This window comes from Misgurnus anguillicaudatus, chromosome 9, assembly GCF_027580225.2.
Source record: "Misgurnus anguillicaudatus chromosome 9, ASM2758022v2, whole genome shotgun sequence".
NCBI classification, from domain to species: domain Eukaryota; kingdom Metazoa; phylum Chordata; class Actinopteri; order Cypriniformes; family Cobitidae; genus Misgurnus; species Misgurnus anguillicaudatus.
Window position 1 is genome coordinate 26,630,687 of NC_073345.2, and position 18,308 is coordinate 26,648,994.

Below are 18,308 nucleotides of genomic sequence, written 5' to 3' on the forward strand. Positions count from 1 at the left end.
CAGATACATGGTGACCATCAGCTGCAGGTCGCATCAGCACCAAACATTATGATCAGAATGACACAGCTTGTATAGACAGTGTTAGGCAATTTATCTTATATGCTGTCATCTGAAGCAATGCTTATTTGTTTTGTGATAAGATGCAAATGGGTTCCTAGTAGGCGAGACCCCTTTCCACCCAGTGACATAATCAAATCTGATTCATTGTAGTGTTTTGGTTCATTTAAACGAGTCACAGATTTGATTCCCTGCACCTGCACAGTTCTTTTTTATAGCAAAATTACAGTACTAGTTTCTTTAAAAAATCCAGATAATTTACTCACCACCATGTCATCCAAAATGTTGATTTCTTTCTTTGTTCAGTTGAGAAGACATTATGTTTTTGAGGAAAACATTCCTGGATTTTTCTAATTTTAATGGACCCCAACACTTAACAGTTTTAATGTAGTTTGGGATTGCAGTTTTGGGGGACTCTAGACGCAATCCCAAATGAGGCATAAGGGTCTTATCTAGCGAAACGATTGTAATTTTTGGCAAGAAAAATTAAAAATATGCAACTTCTTGTCTTCCTATGGCTGTGTGACGTACCAGCGCAACCTCACGTAATTGGTCACGTGTTACATATATGAAACGCACATTTGCGGACCATTTTAAACAATAAACTCACACAAAGACATTAATTAGTATCATTCGACATACAACAACGTCGGAACGGTCCTCTTTCTCCACACTTGTAAACACTGGGGTGTGGTTTCGATACGTCATCCGTGACCTCTTGACGTGATGATGACGTATATATGAGGTCGCGCTGGCGAGTCACACGACCGCAGGAAGATGAAAAGTTGTGGTTTAAAAGTGCATATATTTTATTTTTCTTGCCAAAAATGACAATCGTTTCGCCAGATAAGATCCTTATGCCTCGTTTGGGATCATTTAGATTCCTTTGAAACTGAAATTTTAAACTGCATTAAAACTGTTAAGTGTTGGGGTTCATTAAAGTCCATTAAAATGAGAAAAATCCTAGAATGTTTTCCTCAAAAAAACATAAAAATAACCTGGAAGTATTCCCTTAGGGCAAACAGTTCAAACTCTGTGTATGTTTTGAGGATTGCTCTGAATCGGATCTCTATCAAAAGTCCTTCACAAAATCACAATTATCTCAAAATTTTGTATTTTTGATGAAACCTACCTATATTTAAGAGGTGATAAAAAAGAACAAATAAAGGGTAGGATGAAACTTTTTTTGAAAGCAGAGGGTCTGTTCTTTTATTTGATATATTGTATGTTTATATATTTAAAGAAGAACATTTTCTGGAAGGCATTAAACTTTTGTGAAAATCATAAAAAATGCTTGTGCTGTCTGGCAACTTTTATTAATAAAGCTGGCAGGGAAATAGTTAATTTTGATTGTTTTCCCTTATATTTTAGTATATTTTTACGGATTTTGTTATTACTTTAAATAGATCTAATTTAGTAGTTAGCTTTTTTTTGTTTGTGGCAATTTTGTTACACCTTACTTTAAAGTACATTGGACTGAAATACTGCCCGCCCCTGCTCTTTACCCGAGGCCAACTCCTCTGCGGTTCCCAAACCTCCACAATCCTGAAACAAATCCCCTCTGACATGCTATTTTCTCATTTTTATATTTATGCTCTAAATCAAATGTCTCTCAGCTCCTGGTAAATTAAATCTTGTTTCTTTCAGATAAAGCTCAGTCTGAGGCTAAATTGTCTCATTTGAGCCCTATTCAAATTCATTGGGGTGTAACGTGTGGGGACAAGACTTAAGTTTCTCAGTCTGAATCAAAAATCAGGACGGAAAAAAATACTTGCTCCGATCAGGCTGTCTCAAGGACTAAAAATGATCAGCGTTACGTGTTTTTGTAATTAAAGAGCTCACCAGTCTATTGATGTTATAATGGGTAACCATGCATGGTGATTGATCCAATCATGACTGCTATCATTCATATGGAATTATGAAAACCACATATTTTTCCTGCTAGTTTATTGATCATCTTGTTTCTTTCGTTATTAAGCAGTGGAGATGATTTCCCACAGATACTCTGAAGGTCAGAACTTTCGATTGCACAGACACTAGCGTTCTCATTAGATGGTTTGGTGATCAGATGTCTGGGTCCATCTCGACTGCAGTTGGCCTCAGAAGCTATTTGTTTTTCAAGCGATGTTGAATCCGGGTTCAGCAGTAATCCTAACCTCACACTGCATTCGTCTTTATGAAATCAATACATTTTTAAAATGATGTGAAAGGGAAGTAAAGGGAAGTTTCTGTTTGGTTGTAATTTATCCCAACAGTTAAGTTTGTCTCTTTTTGACCCAACGCTGGGTTGAAAATATCCCATGCTTGAAAAACAAATGCTTTTATTTGGATATCTTACCAGCTCTATAACTTCACACACTTTTTGCAACCCTGTTGAAATTGAGCAAATGTTGATGTTTGTAAGGGATGTTGATGAACCAGCAACACTTTTTTGATACATGAAGATCCACCATGCTGGTTTAATCTGGTCTTTTCAACAGGGATTTTTACACACTTTCCCACCTTTGTTTTTAATTTCTTCCTTTTCACGTTTCTTGCTTTCATATGCAAATATAGCAAAACTTTTCAGACCGTCTATTCTTCACTGTCCAGTAAAGGACATTAGCCCAATGGACTGTAGTGTTCAGGACTTTTCCTCAGGAATAATGTGAAAATAAATGCTGTGCCGTACAAAGCAACCCAAATGCATTAGTTCCTGTCGAAGTGCTCAACAGTAGAGGTTATCTACCCATTCCAGATGTTTACCACAAAGCTTTGTTCTGGGGAGTATGAAAAAAAATAAGGACATGAAAAGTTCAGGTCAGAGTAGATATGATCAGCCTTCTCTCTCCTCTCTCTCTCGTCCCTGTCTGTATTGATCATGCTCAGTTCAAAGCCTTGTGTCTTTTGACTGTTTGATAACATAGACCAGGGTAGACAACGTTGGTCCTGGAGTGCCGATGTCCTGCAGATTTTAGCTCCAGCCCTGATAAAAACTTGCCTACCTGTAGTTTTCAGGTGACTCTTAAGGCCTTGATTAGCTAATTCAGGTGTGCTTGATTCGAGCTGGAGCTAAACTCTGCAGGACATCGGCGTTGCCTACCCCTGATATATACATTAGTGCTACCTGGCTGCACCTGAAACCCAGTGGACCAATCACCAAACTGCTGATAGATGGATAGATAGACAGACAGACAGACTAACAGGCAAGTCGACAGACAGACAGACTAACAGATAGGCAAGTCAACAGACAGACCAGCAGATAGTTCAACAGATAGACAGGCAGGCAGACAGGCAGGTCAATAGACAGACAGGAGAACAGACAGACATGCAGGAAGACGCACAGATAGCCTAACATACAGACAAGTCAACAGCCAAATAGACTGACCGGCAAGCAGACAGGTCCACAAACAGACAAAGAGGTCAACAGAAAGACAGGCAGGCTGGTAGACAGACAGACGAGGAGACAGACATGCAGGAAAACTGAAAGACAGCCCAAAAGGCAGCTAGGCAGACAAGTCAACTGAAAGACAGGCAAGGCTGGCAGACAGACAGACTAAAAGACAGGAAGCCAGCAGGTAAACAGAAAGACAGGCAAGTTGGCAGACAAGCAGGTCAATAGACAGACAGACAGGTGAACAGATAGACATGCAAGAAGATAGATAGATAGATAGACAGATAGACTAACATACAGACAGACTAACAGACAGATAGACTGACAGGTCAACAGAAAGACAGGCAGGCTGGCGAACAGACAGACTAACAGTCAGGCAGACAGACAGGTGAAAAGAAAGACAGGAAAGCTGGCAGGCAAGTAGGTCAATAGACAGACAGACAGGTCAACAGACAGACTGACAGACAAATAGACTGACAGGCAGACAGACAGGTCAACAAACAGACAAAGAGGTCAACAGAAAGACAGGCAGGCTGGCAGACAGACTAACAGACAGACATGCAGGAAAACAGAAAGACTAACAGACAGACAGACAGACTAACAGGCAGACAGGTCAACAGAAAGACAGGCAGGCAGGCTGGCAGACAGACAGACAGACAGACAGGCAGACAGACAGGTGAACAGAAAGACAAAGAGGTCAACAGAAAGACAGGCAGGCTGGCAGACAGACAGACAGACAGACTAACAGGCAGGCAGGCAGGCAGACAGACAGACAGGTGAACAGAAAGACAGGCAAGCTGGCAGGCAAGCAGGTCAATAGACAGACAGACAGGTGAACAGACAGACATGCAGGAAGACAGACAGGTAGACTAACATACCGACAGGTCAACAGACAGACTGACAGACAAATAGACTGACAGGCAGGCAGACAGGTCAACAGACAGACTAACAGACAAATAGACTGACAGGCAGGCGGACAGGTCAACAAACAGGTCAACAAAAAGACAGGCAGGCTGGCAGACAGACTAACAGACAGACATGCAGGAAAACAGAAAGACTAACAGACAGACAGACTAACAGGCAGACAGGTCAACAGAAAGACTGGCAGGCAGACAGACAGACAGACAGACAGGCAGACAGACAGGTGAACAGAAAGACAAAGAGGTCAACAGAAAGACAGGCAGGCTGGCAGACAGACAGACTAACAGGCAGGCAGGCAGACAGACAGACAGACAGACAGGTGAACAGAAAGACAGGCAAGCTGACAGGCAAGCAGGTCAATAGACAGACAGACAGGTGAACAGACAGACATGCAGGAAGACAGACAGGTAGACTATACCGACAGGTCAACAGACAGACTGACAGACAAATAGACTGACAGGCAGGCAGACAGGTCAACAGACAGACTAACAGACAAATAGACTGACAGGCAGGCAGACAGGTCAACAAACAGACAAAGAGGTCAACAGACAGACAGACAGACAGACTAACAGACAGGCAGGCAGACAGACAGGTGAACAGAAAGACAGGCAAGCTGGCAGGCAGGCAAGCAGGTATATAGACAGACAGACAGGTGAACAGACAGACATGCAGGAAGACAGACAGGTAGACTAACATACCGACAGATCAACAGACAGACTGACAGACAAATAGACTGACCGGCAAGCAGACAGGTCAACAGACGGACTAACAGAAAATAAACTGACGGGCAGGCAGACAGGTGAACAGAAAGACAAAGAGGTCAACAGAAAGACAGGCAGGCTGGCAGACAGACAGACAGACAAAGAGACAGATATGCAGGAAAACAGAAAGAAAAACCAAAAGGCAGGCAGACAGACAGGTCAAGAGAAAGACAGGCAGGCTGTTAGACAGACAGACTAACATACAGACAAAAAACAGACATGCAGGAAAACAGACAGACCAACAGACAGATAGACCAAAAGGCAGACAGGCAGACAAGTCAACAGAAAGAAAGACAGGCAGACTAACAGACAGGCAGGTCAATAGATAGACAGACAAATAGACTAAGGAAGACATGCAGGAAGATGGACAGATAGACTAACATACAGACAGGTCAACAGACAGACAAATAGACTGACAGGCAGGCGGACAGGTCAACAAACAGGTCAACAAAAAGACAGGCAGGCTGGCAGACAGACAGACAGACAGGCAAAGAGACAGAAATGCAGGAAAACAGACAGACCAACAGACAGATAGACCAAAAGGCAGACAAGTCAACAGAAAGACAAACAGGCTGACTAACAGACAGGCAGGTCAATAGATAGACAGACAGGTGAACAGACAGACATGCAGGAAGATGGACAGATAGACGTAAATACTTCAACTTCACTTCAAAGAACTGTATTTATCCGTTAGGAACTTCGTTTGTTTTGAGCATCAGTGGATGTACAATACCACAACTCAGCATGATCAGCATGATCCAACACATACACACGCACACACATGCACGCACACACACTCACGAACCCACAAACATATAGGCAAACAGTAAATAGATACCAATAGATAGTAACATAAATATAAATAGTAACCAAAGCTTGAAAAAGCTTTGGTTGAGCCACAGCCCTGCCCTGATGGCCTGGTAGATTAATAATTTAAATAAGAAATCATTTGTATTGTGTACGTGTCGAACACGGCTGAGTATGCCTTGAAAGCTGCCGGACACTAAAAAAGTATACCCTGCCCTTAACAGATAGACAGTGAAGAGACAGACATGCAGGAAAACAGACAGACAAAGAGTTAGCCACTGAGTCATTCAGTAAGCTAGTTATCTATTTACATTCATGTTGCTCTAGCAGTTAAACTAAGTTAATCGAGTTAAGTAGGTATTTTCCCCCAAATTTATGTGTCTTTTTTGGTCTCATCCTTTACTGTAAAGCTGTTCTTGAGTAAAACTGATCAATTATTATGGTAACTCTGAAGCAGTACTTTTTCATTCTAAGCTTAGTGAAAGGGAAAGCAGCTCTTGAGTGACTGAAACATGGATAAGTGGCTGAATAAGTGACTGCACTCTTATCCCTTTCCTTTATGAAGATAAGAGTTATAGCATAAATGTACCAGGCTTATCTTGTGATGTCCTCATTTAAAAATGACGTAAGACTTAAGATATTTGCCTTCAGGATTAATGAACCACAGACGTGTGGAACTAAATATTAGTCGGCTCTTATAATATTTCAACTTTTTGTTACACTTTCTGTGTCCTCTCATATAGCTCACATATTACTCAATGTCTCTTTTACTGTCTCTCAGGCTGGTTTTTATAAAGGTATGGCAGGTTCCCAAGTCACTCTGTCTAGTCTGGTGAACCAAAGCAGGGCGATGCTGGAGGAACAATCCAGACATCTACTGACTGAAACGGAGAGGCAAACGATGGGTTATTACATCCAGGAGTATCGAGACGGTCATGTCGGCGTGGAGCAGCTCGTAATGGCGCTTTTTGAGTTACTCAATACACATGCCAAGGTGAACAGATATGATGCAGTTTTTTACATTTCATGTCAAATGTATATACTTTGCTTTTATATATTGGAACATATTATTTTGCACATTAATGAATATTTATTAATAAAGTTTGTATGTATTGCAGTTTTCTCTGCTGTCTGAAGTCAGGGGACTTGTGACCCCTCAAGATGTGGAGAGGTTTGACAGTCTGGTTCTGAAACGAGAGATTGAAGCTCTGAAGGCCAGACACGGAGGTGCTGGATTTCAGGACTCCTTCTCTATGGTGTCATACCCCGACACTCTGGCTTCATCCTCGGCCAGCTATATGACCAACACGACCCTCAGCTCCGCAAGGGTAAGAGGAAGAAAAAATTGTGTATGCGTGGTATATGGAGTTCATGGTTGTTGAATGCATTCATTGTTTGTTTGCATGCAATGTCTGTGTTATTGTAGCACCCAATTCATTATATCAATTTAATAAATCAGGTAACAGCATAAACGTCCCCACGAGGTACGTGCTGAACTCAATTTGCACTATGCAATTCATGATCTTGGTGGGCTATGAGTGCAGTTGTGGGGGACGCAGCAGTCTGTAGGATCTCCCATACTTTTCTGGGACTGCAATCTATTAGACTGTTTTACACTGTAGGACTCCCATACATCAGACGATTCTGGGCATGCATTGGGTCCACACTGAAGCTGCCAACTTTGGTGCAGATCTGGTGCGGATCCGGCCCAGAGTTGTCCAGACCTACTGAAGAGCCTTAATGTGCAGCTTTATTTGAAGTGTTAATATAATTTGCATTAAACATAAACTTAGGGTGGGAGATATTAAGTAGCTCCTCCGTCTTGAACTCTTTCCTCGACAACGTTTTTTTTAAGTTGCCAGCCAGGGCCAGAATTTTTCATGATTTTTACAAAAGTTTAATGCCTTCCAGAAAATATTCTTCCTAAATTATATAAACATACAATAAATTGCTTTAAAATTGCTTTCTTTTTATCACCTCTCAAATATGGGTAGGTATCTTCAAAAACATTTTGAGCAAAAATCTGAGATAATTCCATTTTTGTGAAGGACTTTTGATAGAGATCAGATTCAAAGCGATCCTTAAACTTACACAGACACACAGCAGGGAAAATAAGTAATTGACACATCAGCATTTTTATCAGTAAGATGATTTCTAACTGGGCTATTGACACAAAATTTCCACCAGATGTAGCCATCAAGCCAAATATAAAATTTATACAAAGAAATCAGAACATTTAAGTATACAAAGTTGAGTCATAATAAATAAAGTGAAATGACACGGAATAAGTATTAAACACAGGTGAGAACAAGGTGCAAAATGACATAGAAAGCCAGGAGATCACCTGAAATCATCTTCTTGACAAACAAATTTGGAGTTATTTTAGTAAAGTCCTTGCTCTTCCAAGCTTTATAATACGATAGAAAACAGGGATCAGGAAACAACTTCTGACTTTAAAACCCTCAAAAAGTGCATCCATCCTTCACAAAAGTAATCCACATGGCTCCAAGGGGTTAATAAAGGTCTTCAGCCGGTAATCGATGTGATTTATGAAAAATATAAATAAACTATAATAACTAACTTCCGGTAACGACGCCATCTTGGACTCACATGATTCAGGAAAGTCACTGCGCAATGTACCTATGCTAAAACTCTTTAACTCTTTCCCCGCCAGCGTTTAAAAAAAAAAAGTTGCCAGCGCCAGCATTTTTCATGATTTTCACAAAAGTTTAATGCCTTCCAGAAAATGTTCTTCTTTAAATATATAAACAAACAATATATCAAATGAAAGAACAGACCCTCTGCTTTCAAAAAAAAAAACCGTTTCATCCTACCTTCATTAGTTCTCTTGTAATCACCTCTCAAACATGGGTAGGTTTCTTCAAAAACACCCAATTTTGAGCAAAAAGCTGAGATAATTCCATTTTTGTGAAGGACTTTTGATAGAGATCAGATGCAGAGCGATCTTTAAAACATACACGGAGTTCTTTCTCTTTCACGTGAGGCGCTACTTCCGGGTTGTATAAGTTGCGAAAGTTATAATATAATAGCGGTATTGCGGAAAGACGGAAAATCTCGTCATTGGCAGGGAAGCGTTTTCTCTTGGTTGACGGGTTATCTCGTCAATGGCGGCGAAAGAGTTAATGAATCACGAGAGTCCAAGATGGCATTGTTGCCGGAAGCTAGTTATTATAGTTAATAATGTTTGAAATATGTATATTAACCCCTTTGGAGTCGTGTAGATTTACTTTTGTAAAGGATGAATGCTTTTTTGGGTGGTTAAAGTCAGAATTTTGTTCCCTGATCACTGTTTTTAGCATTATAAAGCTAGGAGGAGCAAGAACATTTACTAAAACCAATTCTGTTCATCTGGAAGATGATGGACATGTGTATCTTGGATGGCTTGAGGGTGAGTAAATCATGGGGTAATTTGGATATCTGGCTGTAGTATCCCTTTAATTTAGGTACAGGTATGCTAAAATATTCCATGCAAAATAGTTACTATTATTTAGTTAATTCAACCGTGCGTGTGTGTGTGTTGTGAAAGAGAGTTTACAAAACTGTTAGACAATTCAAAAAGGACACTCCATTTTCCAGCTCCCCTAGAGTTAAATATTTGGTTTCTATCGTTTTGAAATCCATTCAGCCGATCTCCGGGTCTGGCGCTACAACTTTTAGCATAGTTTAGCACAATCCATTGAATCTGATTAGACCATTAGCATCACGCTCAAAAATAACTAAAGTGTTTCTAGATATTTCCTATTTAAAACTTGACTTACATCGTGTACTAAGACCGACAGAGAATGAAAAGTTGCGATTTTCTAGGCAGATATGGCTAGGACCTATACTCTCATTTTGGCATAATAATCAAGGACTTTGCCTCTGTGACTGCTGTGGACTTTTGCGGCGCAATGATATTATGGAGCAGCCGAAAATAGTCCCCTGCTATTGAAAGATACTAAGGGGACTATTTTCAGCTTCTGCGTAATATTATTGCGCTGGCGATCAGCTGAATGGATTCCAAAATGGTAAAAAAAAATGTTTAACTCTAGGGGAGCTGGAAAATGAGCGTATTTTCAAAAAAAGTGGAGTGTCCCTTTAAGGAAAAGAGACTCACAAATGTTGAGTACTATTATATAAGATAAAGGATTTTAGAGTTGCTGGGGAAACGGCTTTTGTCCGTTCAGTCAAAGCTTTTCGTCCTGTCTTTCTGGCTTTGTCTATGAGTGTCTTACTTAAGCTTCACTATGTGTTTTTTGATAGTGTAGCTGTTTGGATGCGAATGTAATAGTCTCAGGTGTGTGTGATGTTGTTTTGACTGATTGATGAGTTTTCCGTGAAAGATTTATAAACAGTGTAAATGACAGACAGAGTTTAACTAACAGTTCCCCATCCCTCTCAATAAAACATTAAAGACTGATCTTTCTGATAGAAATGATGGAGGTAGGTTAAACAGTTTGTCACTTACCCTTACAAAAATGTACCAAAACCAAAATACCATGCACTATTGTTAGTGTTAAAGCTTTTCAAAATGTCAAAAACATCAAGTTATAGTTTTACGGTACTAGTTATAAAACCTATACATTTGGCAGATGCTTTAATCCAAAGGGCGTTCAAGCTGTTTTACAGTATGTGTTTATTGGGATTCGAATCCCTGACATATGCTGCTAACACCTGAGTGCTCTACCAATTGAGCTACAGGATCAGCATTTATATACTGTATTACCATTTCTGTTTGTTATCATCATACAATGTTATTGAAATACATTTTTGTAAAGGTGCGTACACAAAGCACACCAATTATAGAGTGATCTTTCTGTGGTGTGGGCTTGAATTGGTTACTTTTAGATAAATGCACACTCAAACAGTAATCTACTCTACATTCACTGCATGGATTGACCCCTCCTAAAATGATTCATTTCTCTGAATCATTTGTCAGTGTGTGTATGTGTGGGTTGCAGTGATCAGACACTAGGACTCGTGTGTACGGCTGTATCCATCACAAATCAATAATGTGTCACCCGTGACTTTGCACGAGTCATTTGCAAGAGTGCACCTGTATGCGAGCACTTTGGAAATTAGCGAACATGTTCAAGTGAGCGTATTTGTATGCAAGCTTTGTTCGGGGCCCTCCTCTGTGGATTGGTGTTATTGTAGACCTGCCAGTTCTGGCTCTAGTAATTACAAGCAGCGGCAGTCGCCCACACCGCAGCCCTGCGGATCTCTGTTGACGAAACGATCGCTTTGGGACTCTTGCAATGTAACCGCACCTCGCCAGCCATACACAGAGCTGTCACAGCTGATAAGCCCCCCCCCACCCTATAGCTAAAAAAAACCTCTGAGAGAGAGCATCCTCATTTATGCTCTAGTGGAGCACAGCAGGAAATTGTGGGAAGTTGGAAGACTTGGACCATGCACACAACCTGTTCTCTGAGTGATGGATGTCAGCTTTAGGGTGGGATTACATGACGACGATGTACTAGAAAATAGAAAGTTTTCTTTGCGTTAAGACAGCAATTTTGTTAAAAGAATAGTTCCCCCAAATTCTGTCATCATTTACTCGCCCTCATGTTGTTACAAACCGGTATAAATTTCTTTACACAAAGGAAGATATTTTAAGGAATGCTTGTAACCAAACCGATCAGAAGCCCTATTGACATCCATAATAGGAAAAAAGAATACTATGGAAGTGAATTGGGCTTCTGTTCGGTTAGTTCTTGGTAGTATAGTTTCTTAAAAAACATGCATATGATAACTAGTCGCGATACACATGAGATTATTATTATTATTATTATTATTATTACATCATCATTATTATTATTACCGTTATCATTATTGATATTACTGTTGACGTCACCACAAAATATTATTATCATCACCATCTTTTAACATAATATTATAGTTGTTGTTATTATTATTTATATGAAGTGATTATTATGGACATAAACTATAGTTATCATCATCATATGTAGCATTGCTTTTAGCAATGTAATTATTACTGTTATTATTATTGTTATTATTATTATTATTATTATTATTGCTGTCATTATAAAATATTCCTGTAATTATAACCATCTTTAGAATTATTATTATTATTATACATACTATTATTACTTAAATACTTATATTATTATTATTCGTTTATCATTTTTGCTTATTATCATTGCTCTATAAAGATAAATCATTATCATAATTGCTGATTTTTTTTCTTGTTTTCAGTTTTTTTATTTATGTTCTGGGGTGCGTTTCCCAAAATCATCGTTAGCCAAGGAACATCGTAAGTTCCATCGTTACTAACATCGTTCAACGATTTGGTGTTTCCCGAAACCACCGTTCAAACGAACATTCGCAAACTGCATCGCTAACTGTCATTGGAACGGCAGCTCTTGACCTGTCGTTAGAAGCATCGTTCCTTGTTATTATCATATATACTGGGAGGAGTGACGTAAGAGGGAACTTGCGCGTGAATTAAATATCTTGAAAATAAACAATAGATAACTAAATCACGATAACAAAATCAGTCTTCCGATGCAATATATGTTATTTACAGCAATAATCTGACATTAAATCGATTTGCACAGATTATGTGTTTAACCAACATCGTTCAAACGACGAATGTGCGCCAAAATTACTATGCTTTCGGGAAACAGTCGTGACAAGGTAGTTCGTTTTTCCAACGATGCATCGTACTATGGTCGTTCAGCAACGAGTTACGTCATTGTTTGGGAAACGCACCCCCTGTTTAGTCATATGTAGTATGTTTTGCACTTATTATATTATCAACCTGCCACCATATTTAAAAGTACCATGCTGATCTCTGTTGTCATGGATATGTGATGTATCAATCGCTAAAGATTCATAATTCTAAAGGGCACATATTATGCCCATATTTACAAAATGTAATATAAATCTAAATGTGAAGTTTTAACTCAAAATACCCCACAGATCATTTGTTTTAGCATGTCCAACATGCCCCTATTCGGGTAGCAAAAAAAGCAATGTTTATGTGTGTACCTTTACATGCAAATGAGCAATTGTCCTTACTCTTTTACCAACAGACAGTGAGCGCTTTTAATGATATTACGCAGTAGCCGAAAATAGTCCCCTTAGTAGCTTTCAATAGCAGGGGACTACTTTCAGGCACTACGTAATATCATTGCGCCTGCTGTAGCCATGTTACGGCAGCAAAGTCCTTGATTATTAGCCAGAATGAGAGTATAGTTCCTAGTCATATCTGCCTAGAAAATCACAACTTTTAATTTTCTGTCGGTCTTGATACACGATGTAACTACAGAAGAGTCAAGTTCTAAATAGGAAAAATATTGAAACTCTTTGCTTATTTTTTAGCGCGATGCTAATGGTCCAATCAGATTCAATGGATTGTGCCAAACTATGCCAAAAGTGACCCGGAGATCAGCTGAATAGACTCCAAAACGGTAAAAATCAAATGTTTAACTTTAGGGGAGCTGGAAAATTAGCATATTTTCAAAAAAGTGGAGTGTCCCTTTAACACACTCCCAACACACATTTATGTCCAAACACCTTGTAAAAGTAGATTTTGTATAATAGGTGCCCTTTAACTATTTCTTGCTAACACTTATAATGTCTAAGATTTGTGGATATACTTTAAACAAAAATGTTAACATTGATACTGGTGTAGTGCTGGCTATATAGACATATTAATAAGTGCATTTGTTGTTGCAAATAAAATTATAAAGCCCTAGTGGTGGAATATGTATATTATGAAATGATATCTACTCAACAATACTAATAAAGTTGATTTGTCCAAACAAATCAGTAATCACGGATATTACCAAAATGGCTGACACCCACACAAATACCCATCCACAGATATACACAAAGTAAGGTTTGCCTGTCTTGCTGAAAACAAATGAGCCCATAAGCCTTCTTTGTAAGTGGTGAGCAAGCAAATGAAGTGGGTTGATGAGGCTTTCGGTTTGGGTGGGGAGGGGGTTTAATGAGCTAAATCACAGGTCTAAATGCAAGCCGTCAGCGTTGAAACACAAAACCTTTTTTTCAGCTGATCACCCGCACATGCTAAATCAGGGCTTTCAGAATAAAGTCTCTGTGTGTGTGCTTGTTTGACATTGCGTGTGTGACAGATGCATGTTAGACAGAAAATGAGAGTGGCTGCAAGATTGAACTGCAGGACTGTAAATGCAATCGCGGTTTGATGTCCCTCTGTGAAATGGGCCCTTAACGAAATGCAATTTGGAACGGACATTTGTCGGAGGTATAAACGCACAGCTGCGTTTTCGCTTGTTTATTGTCTCTCTTTTTTCTCTCTCACCAGAACGAAAGTATGACAGAGAACAACGGGGAACAATCTCTCGAGCAGAGCAACGCCCTGCCTGACGTCTCTCTGGTAAGCTCATTGATATGAGAAAGAGGAGAATGAAAAAAGAGGGAGAGAGTTTGCTGGAAAAAAATTGGAAAATGGGAAACCAGCTCAAAACCCTGCGTGGTTCTTATGGCCTACTGCCCACATAGGATAGCTTAAAATGCTTTTCATATATGGAAAATCCCAACTGTTTGGTTTAAAAAAAACATTGATGGTTGTTTCAACACATGGTAAGTCAAACATGAACATTTTCTAGATTCATTTTAATCCAACGGTTGGGTTTGTTCATATTTCACCCAACCATGAGTTGAAACAACCCAGCACACGAGATATTTTATAGACAGATGATACTTTATTAGACACACCTTTTTGGTGAAATATTTTTATATATTACTTTAAACTCTTAATACTTTCAATTATTAAATAAATAAGTGTATTTTGGATTGACATTTTTTCCAGTAGCAACCTTATTTTACAGTACTTGTACTTACCTTGCACATTTATGGTAAGTATGTTGTACGTATAGACAAATGTGTGGTACTTACTCTTGAGTATCCACATGGTAATTAAATGAAATCATTATTCTTACATTAGTACTTACCAGTTGTACAAACTTCGGAGTTATTATGTTACTCTATATAAGTACTGGGTAATACCAGATACATACTTATAGTGTAGGTATACTGTAACTAACAAGAAACACTACTGTACTTACAAATGAATGTATATTATAAGTATTTAGTACTTACAGGCAAGTGTGGGTTAATGACAGGTACTTATAGTGTATATAATATGATAACATAACAAACACTTCTGTACTTACAAATTGTATGTACATGGTAAGGGTGTAGTACATATAATGTATGTATACTAACGTGAAACACTACTGTACTTACAAATTGTATATACATGGTTAGTGTGTCGTACTTACAGGCCAGTGTAAGTTGACAGATATTTATAGTGCACGTATATGATAACTAATAACAAACACTACTGATGTGCCATTTTTGTACTCAAAATCTTTGTCCTTTATTGTACCCTTTAAACCTAAGCATTGAATTCCGTACGTATTAACAACTGGGTACATTCACTAGTACCTCCATAGTAACTGCATGAAAACAGGACTGTAAAATAAAGTGCCACATTTTACACAGTAATTACATAGGACCTACCACCTAAGATATAGCAGTATAGAGACAGAGTGCAGTTATGCTAATTTGAAAACCATGCCCACCTGGGGGGAAACAATCCAACCATCTCTATTCACTTTGCATTACGTGAGGCTGCTTGTCATTTCTGACTTATAACAAAAAACATAATGCCTAAAAGCTGCTGTCTGACACGGTGTACAGCTAACAAGCCAAAAAACCCAGAAATATGTTTTTATAAGCTGTCACCCCAAAAAACAAGTGTTTAAAGATACAAAAGTGGATCGCCGACTACGTTTCCCTTAAGTGGGCGTAGTTCTAGTAGTATGGAGTAGTTGCCTATATCCACTTTTGTGTCTTGAAACGCCTGTTTTTTGGGTCGACAGCTTATAAAAACATATTTCTGGGTTTTTTAAGCTTGTTAGCTGTACATCCTGTCACACAGCAGCTTTGAAATGACAAGGAGGCAGCCTCTCGCAATACAATACAAAGTCAATGGAGACGGATGGATTGTTTTTCCCCCCGGTGGGCGTGGTTTTCAGGTTATGACGCGTTGTGCTCTGTCTCTATACAGTATGCCACTGTGAGTTATACAGGTATTAACTAGTAAGATCATAAAATAAGATAAGTATTTATCTGGTATTACACAGTACTTATCTAGAGTTACATAATAAGCATGTACCACTGGTAAGTACAGTAATGATACCATTTAATTACCATGTAGATACTCAAAAGTAAGTACGACACATTTGTCTATAAGTACAACATATTTACCATACATGTATAAGGTAAGTACAAGTACTTAAAAAAAGGGCTACTTATTTTTCTCACTTCTTTCACCCTGCACTGAAAAAAAATGACTTTCTTACTTAGTATTTTTTTCTTGTTTTCAGTACAAATATAAAAAAAATTCTTTAATCAAGATGTATTTTTTTAAATTATTGAAATTATTTAAAATTTCTTGAATTAAGTGTTTAAGAAAAATGTTTAAGATTTTTTTATTTTCCTATTGGCATTATTTCTTGTTTTAAGCATAAATTCACTTACATTTTATGGGTTTTTTTGTCTTAAAACTAGACTTATTTTCTTAGGTAAGCTCATCAAGAAAATGCATCTTAAGAATTTTTAGATATTTTACTGAAAACAAGACAAAAATACTTAGTAAGAAAGTACTTTTTGCAGTGTGCTGAATTAATTTTGTTAAAGGAGCTTGTTGCAGTGCATTCTGGGATTGCATACTTTAGGAAGGACACATTCAATGCATGTTTTTTTATTAAGATGGTTTACTTTCGGAACAGCATTCGTCTTAAAGTGCTGTGGCCACAGGTTTTGGAATGGAGCCTTTGAAAATCAGTATGGCGAGTTTATGACCGGTGTGAAGATGGCTTTTTTATTGCTATTACAATACGGTGTGATATGAAATGGTTGTGAAGGCTTGGCTACACAGACAACTGATCGTTTTTGAGAGAGAAAGTGAGAGAGAAAAGGAAGGGAGATGATTATACCATCAATGTTGACTTCCTGTTGTGAGTGAGATGCCCAGGGAAGATTGGGGTCTTTCTTACAAGAGTTTCCTGTTGGTACTCTGATGAAACCCCATCACGCACCAACAGCTCTATTAGGCCATTCCACACGAACCGATGCCAACGGGTCAACCGTGTCTGAGCGCAATGTTTCCGGAGATTTCTCAGGCCAAAATAAAACCCACTCATATGACTCGCATTTTAGTTTGATTACTTTGACACTGACACCTCATTCATCTGGCTTCTGCTCACCTCATTCAGCCTTAATTTCTTCATGGCCCTTTTTTTATTTTGTTTCACGTTTCTTGCCTTTTGGTCTGAATGAGCCCATGGTTCTGAGAGAAACCTTTGTCTGAGTTTGAGTCTTGATTGTGTTTTCAAAGCACTGAATTATGGATGATTATGCTTTGTTGTATGCATTGTTTGTGTGTCTGGTTCAATGTCAATTGTGCTGTATTTCCACTAATAATATGTTTGCAACCCTATCAAAATGATTTAAGGATAAAATGATGAATAATGACAACATAATGCTCTCCTTTCATCCTAGGATGAGGTACAATCCACCTCAGAGTCCCCTCCCTCTTTTAAACCACCTCCTCCCCCAGGGGCTCAACGCCGCCCGGGTCGAAAAGCCACACTTAGTAAACGACCATCTTCCACCTCAACCCAATCCGGCTTATATTTCACCGCCCCTTCTCGCACACAGACCAAAGAACCCAAACACTCCAAACCTCACCCCAAAACTGAGGTCCCGGTATCTCAGTTGTCAGTCGTAAGCCAGCACCCTATCGGGCCTTTCCCACGTGTCCAGTCTCCCAGCAAAGTAAAGCCACCTATCCAAACCCGATCTATGGCACCGGCACCCGCTCCAAGTGTTCCTGCACCCCCTGGGCCTCCACCCCCATGCCCTGATAAACCCGCCCCTTCCTCTCCAGCACCCAATCAGCACTTTGTCATGGTTGAAGTGCACAGGCCTAATGCAGAACCAGATGTGAATGAAGTGCGACCGTTGCCACAGGCTCGAGGTGAGATTGTCGGATCTAGTCGATTGTCAGAAAGCCAAAAATATCTTGTAGCAGACCATTTTTTAACCATTTAATGGCTACAACTTATTATTCTCAATGTCCAAATATATACATTTTTAATATTTATACTTTTTATAAATATGTATAAAGATAGTTTACCCCCCAAAAAAATTTTGGTTGTTTACTCACAGTCATGTTGTTCCAAAACATATGCTCTTATTTTATTCTTCGGGACAAAACAGTAGTAGTTTTATATGAATCTTTAAACAGTCGTTTCCTTTTGAGTGAACTTCAACGCTCCGTCATACACTGCAAAAAAATATTTTCAAGA

General features: G+C 39.0%; 1 protein-coding gene across 1 annotated transcript in view; it reads left to right on the forward strand.

Moving 5' to 3' along the window:
• Positions 1-18,308, forward strand: part of whrna (whirlin a) — a 133,670-nt gene that overhangs the window by 102,623 nt on the left and 12,739 nt on the right. Inside the window, exons 7-10 of the mRNA XM_055179994.2 lie at positions 6,701-6,913; positions 7,038-7,247; positions 14,234-14,305; positions 17,500-17,977. Coding sequence (XP_055035969.2) covers positions 6,701-6,913; positions 7,038-7,247; positions 14,234-14,305; positions 17,500-17,977 — 973 coding nt within the window. The remainder of the gene's footprint in view (positions 1-6,700; positions 6,914-7,037; positions 7,248-14,233; positions 14,306-17,499; positions 17,978-18,308) is intronic.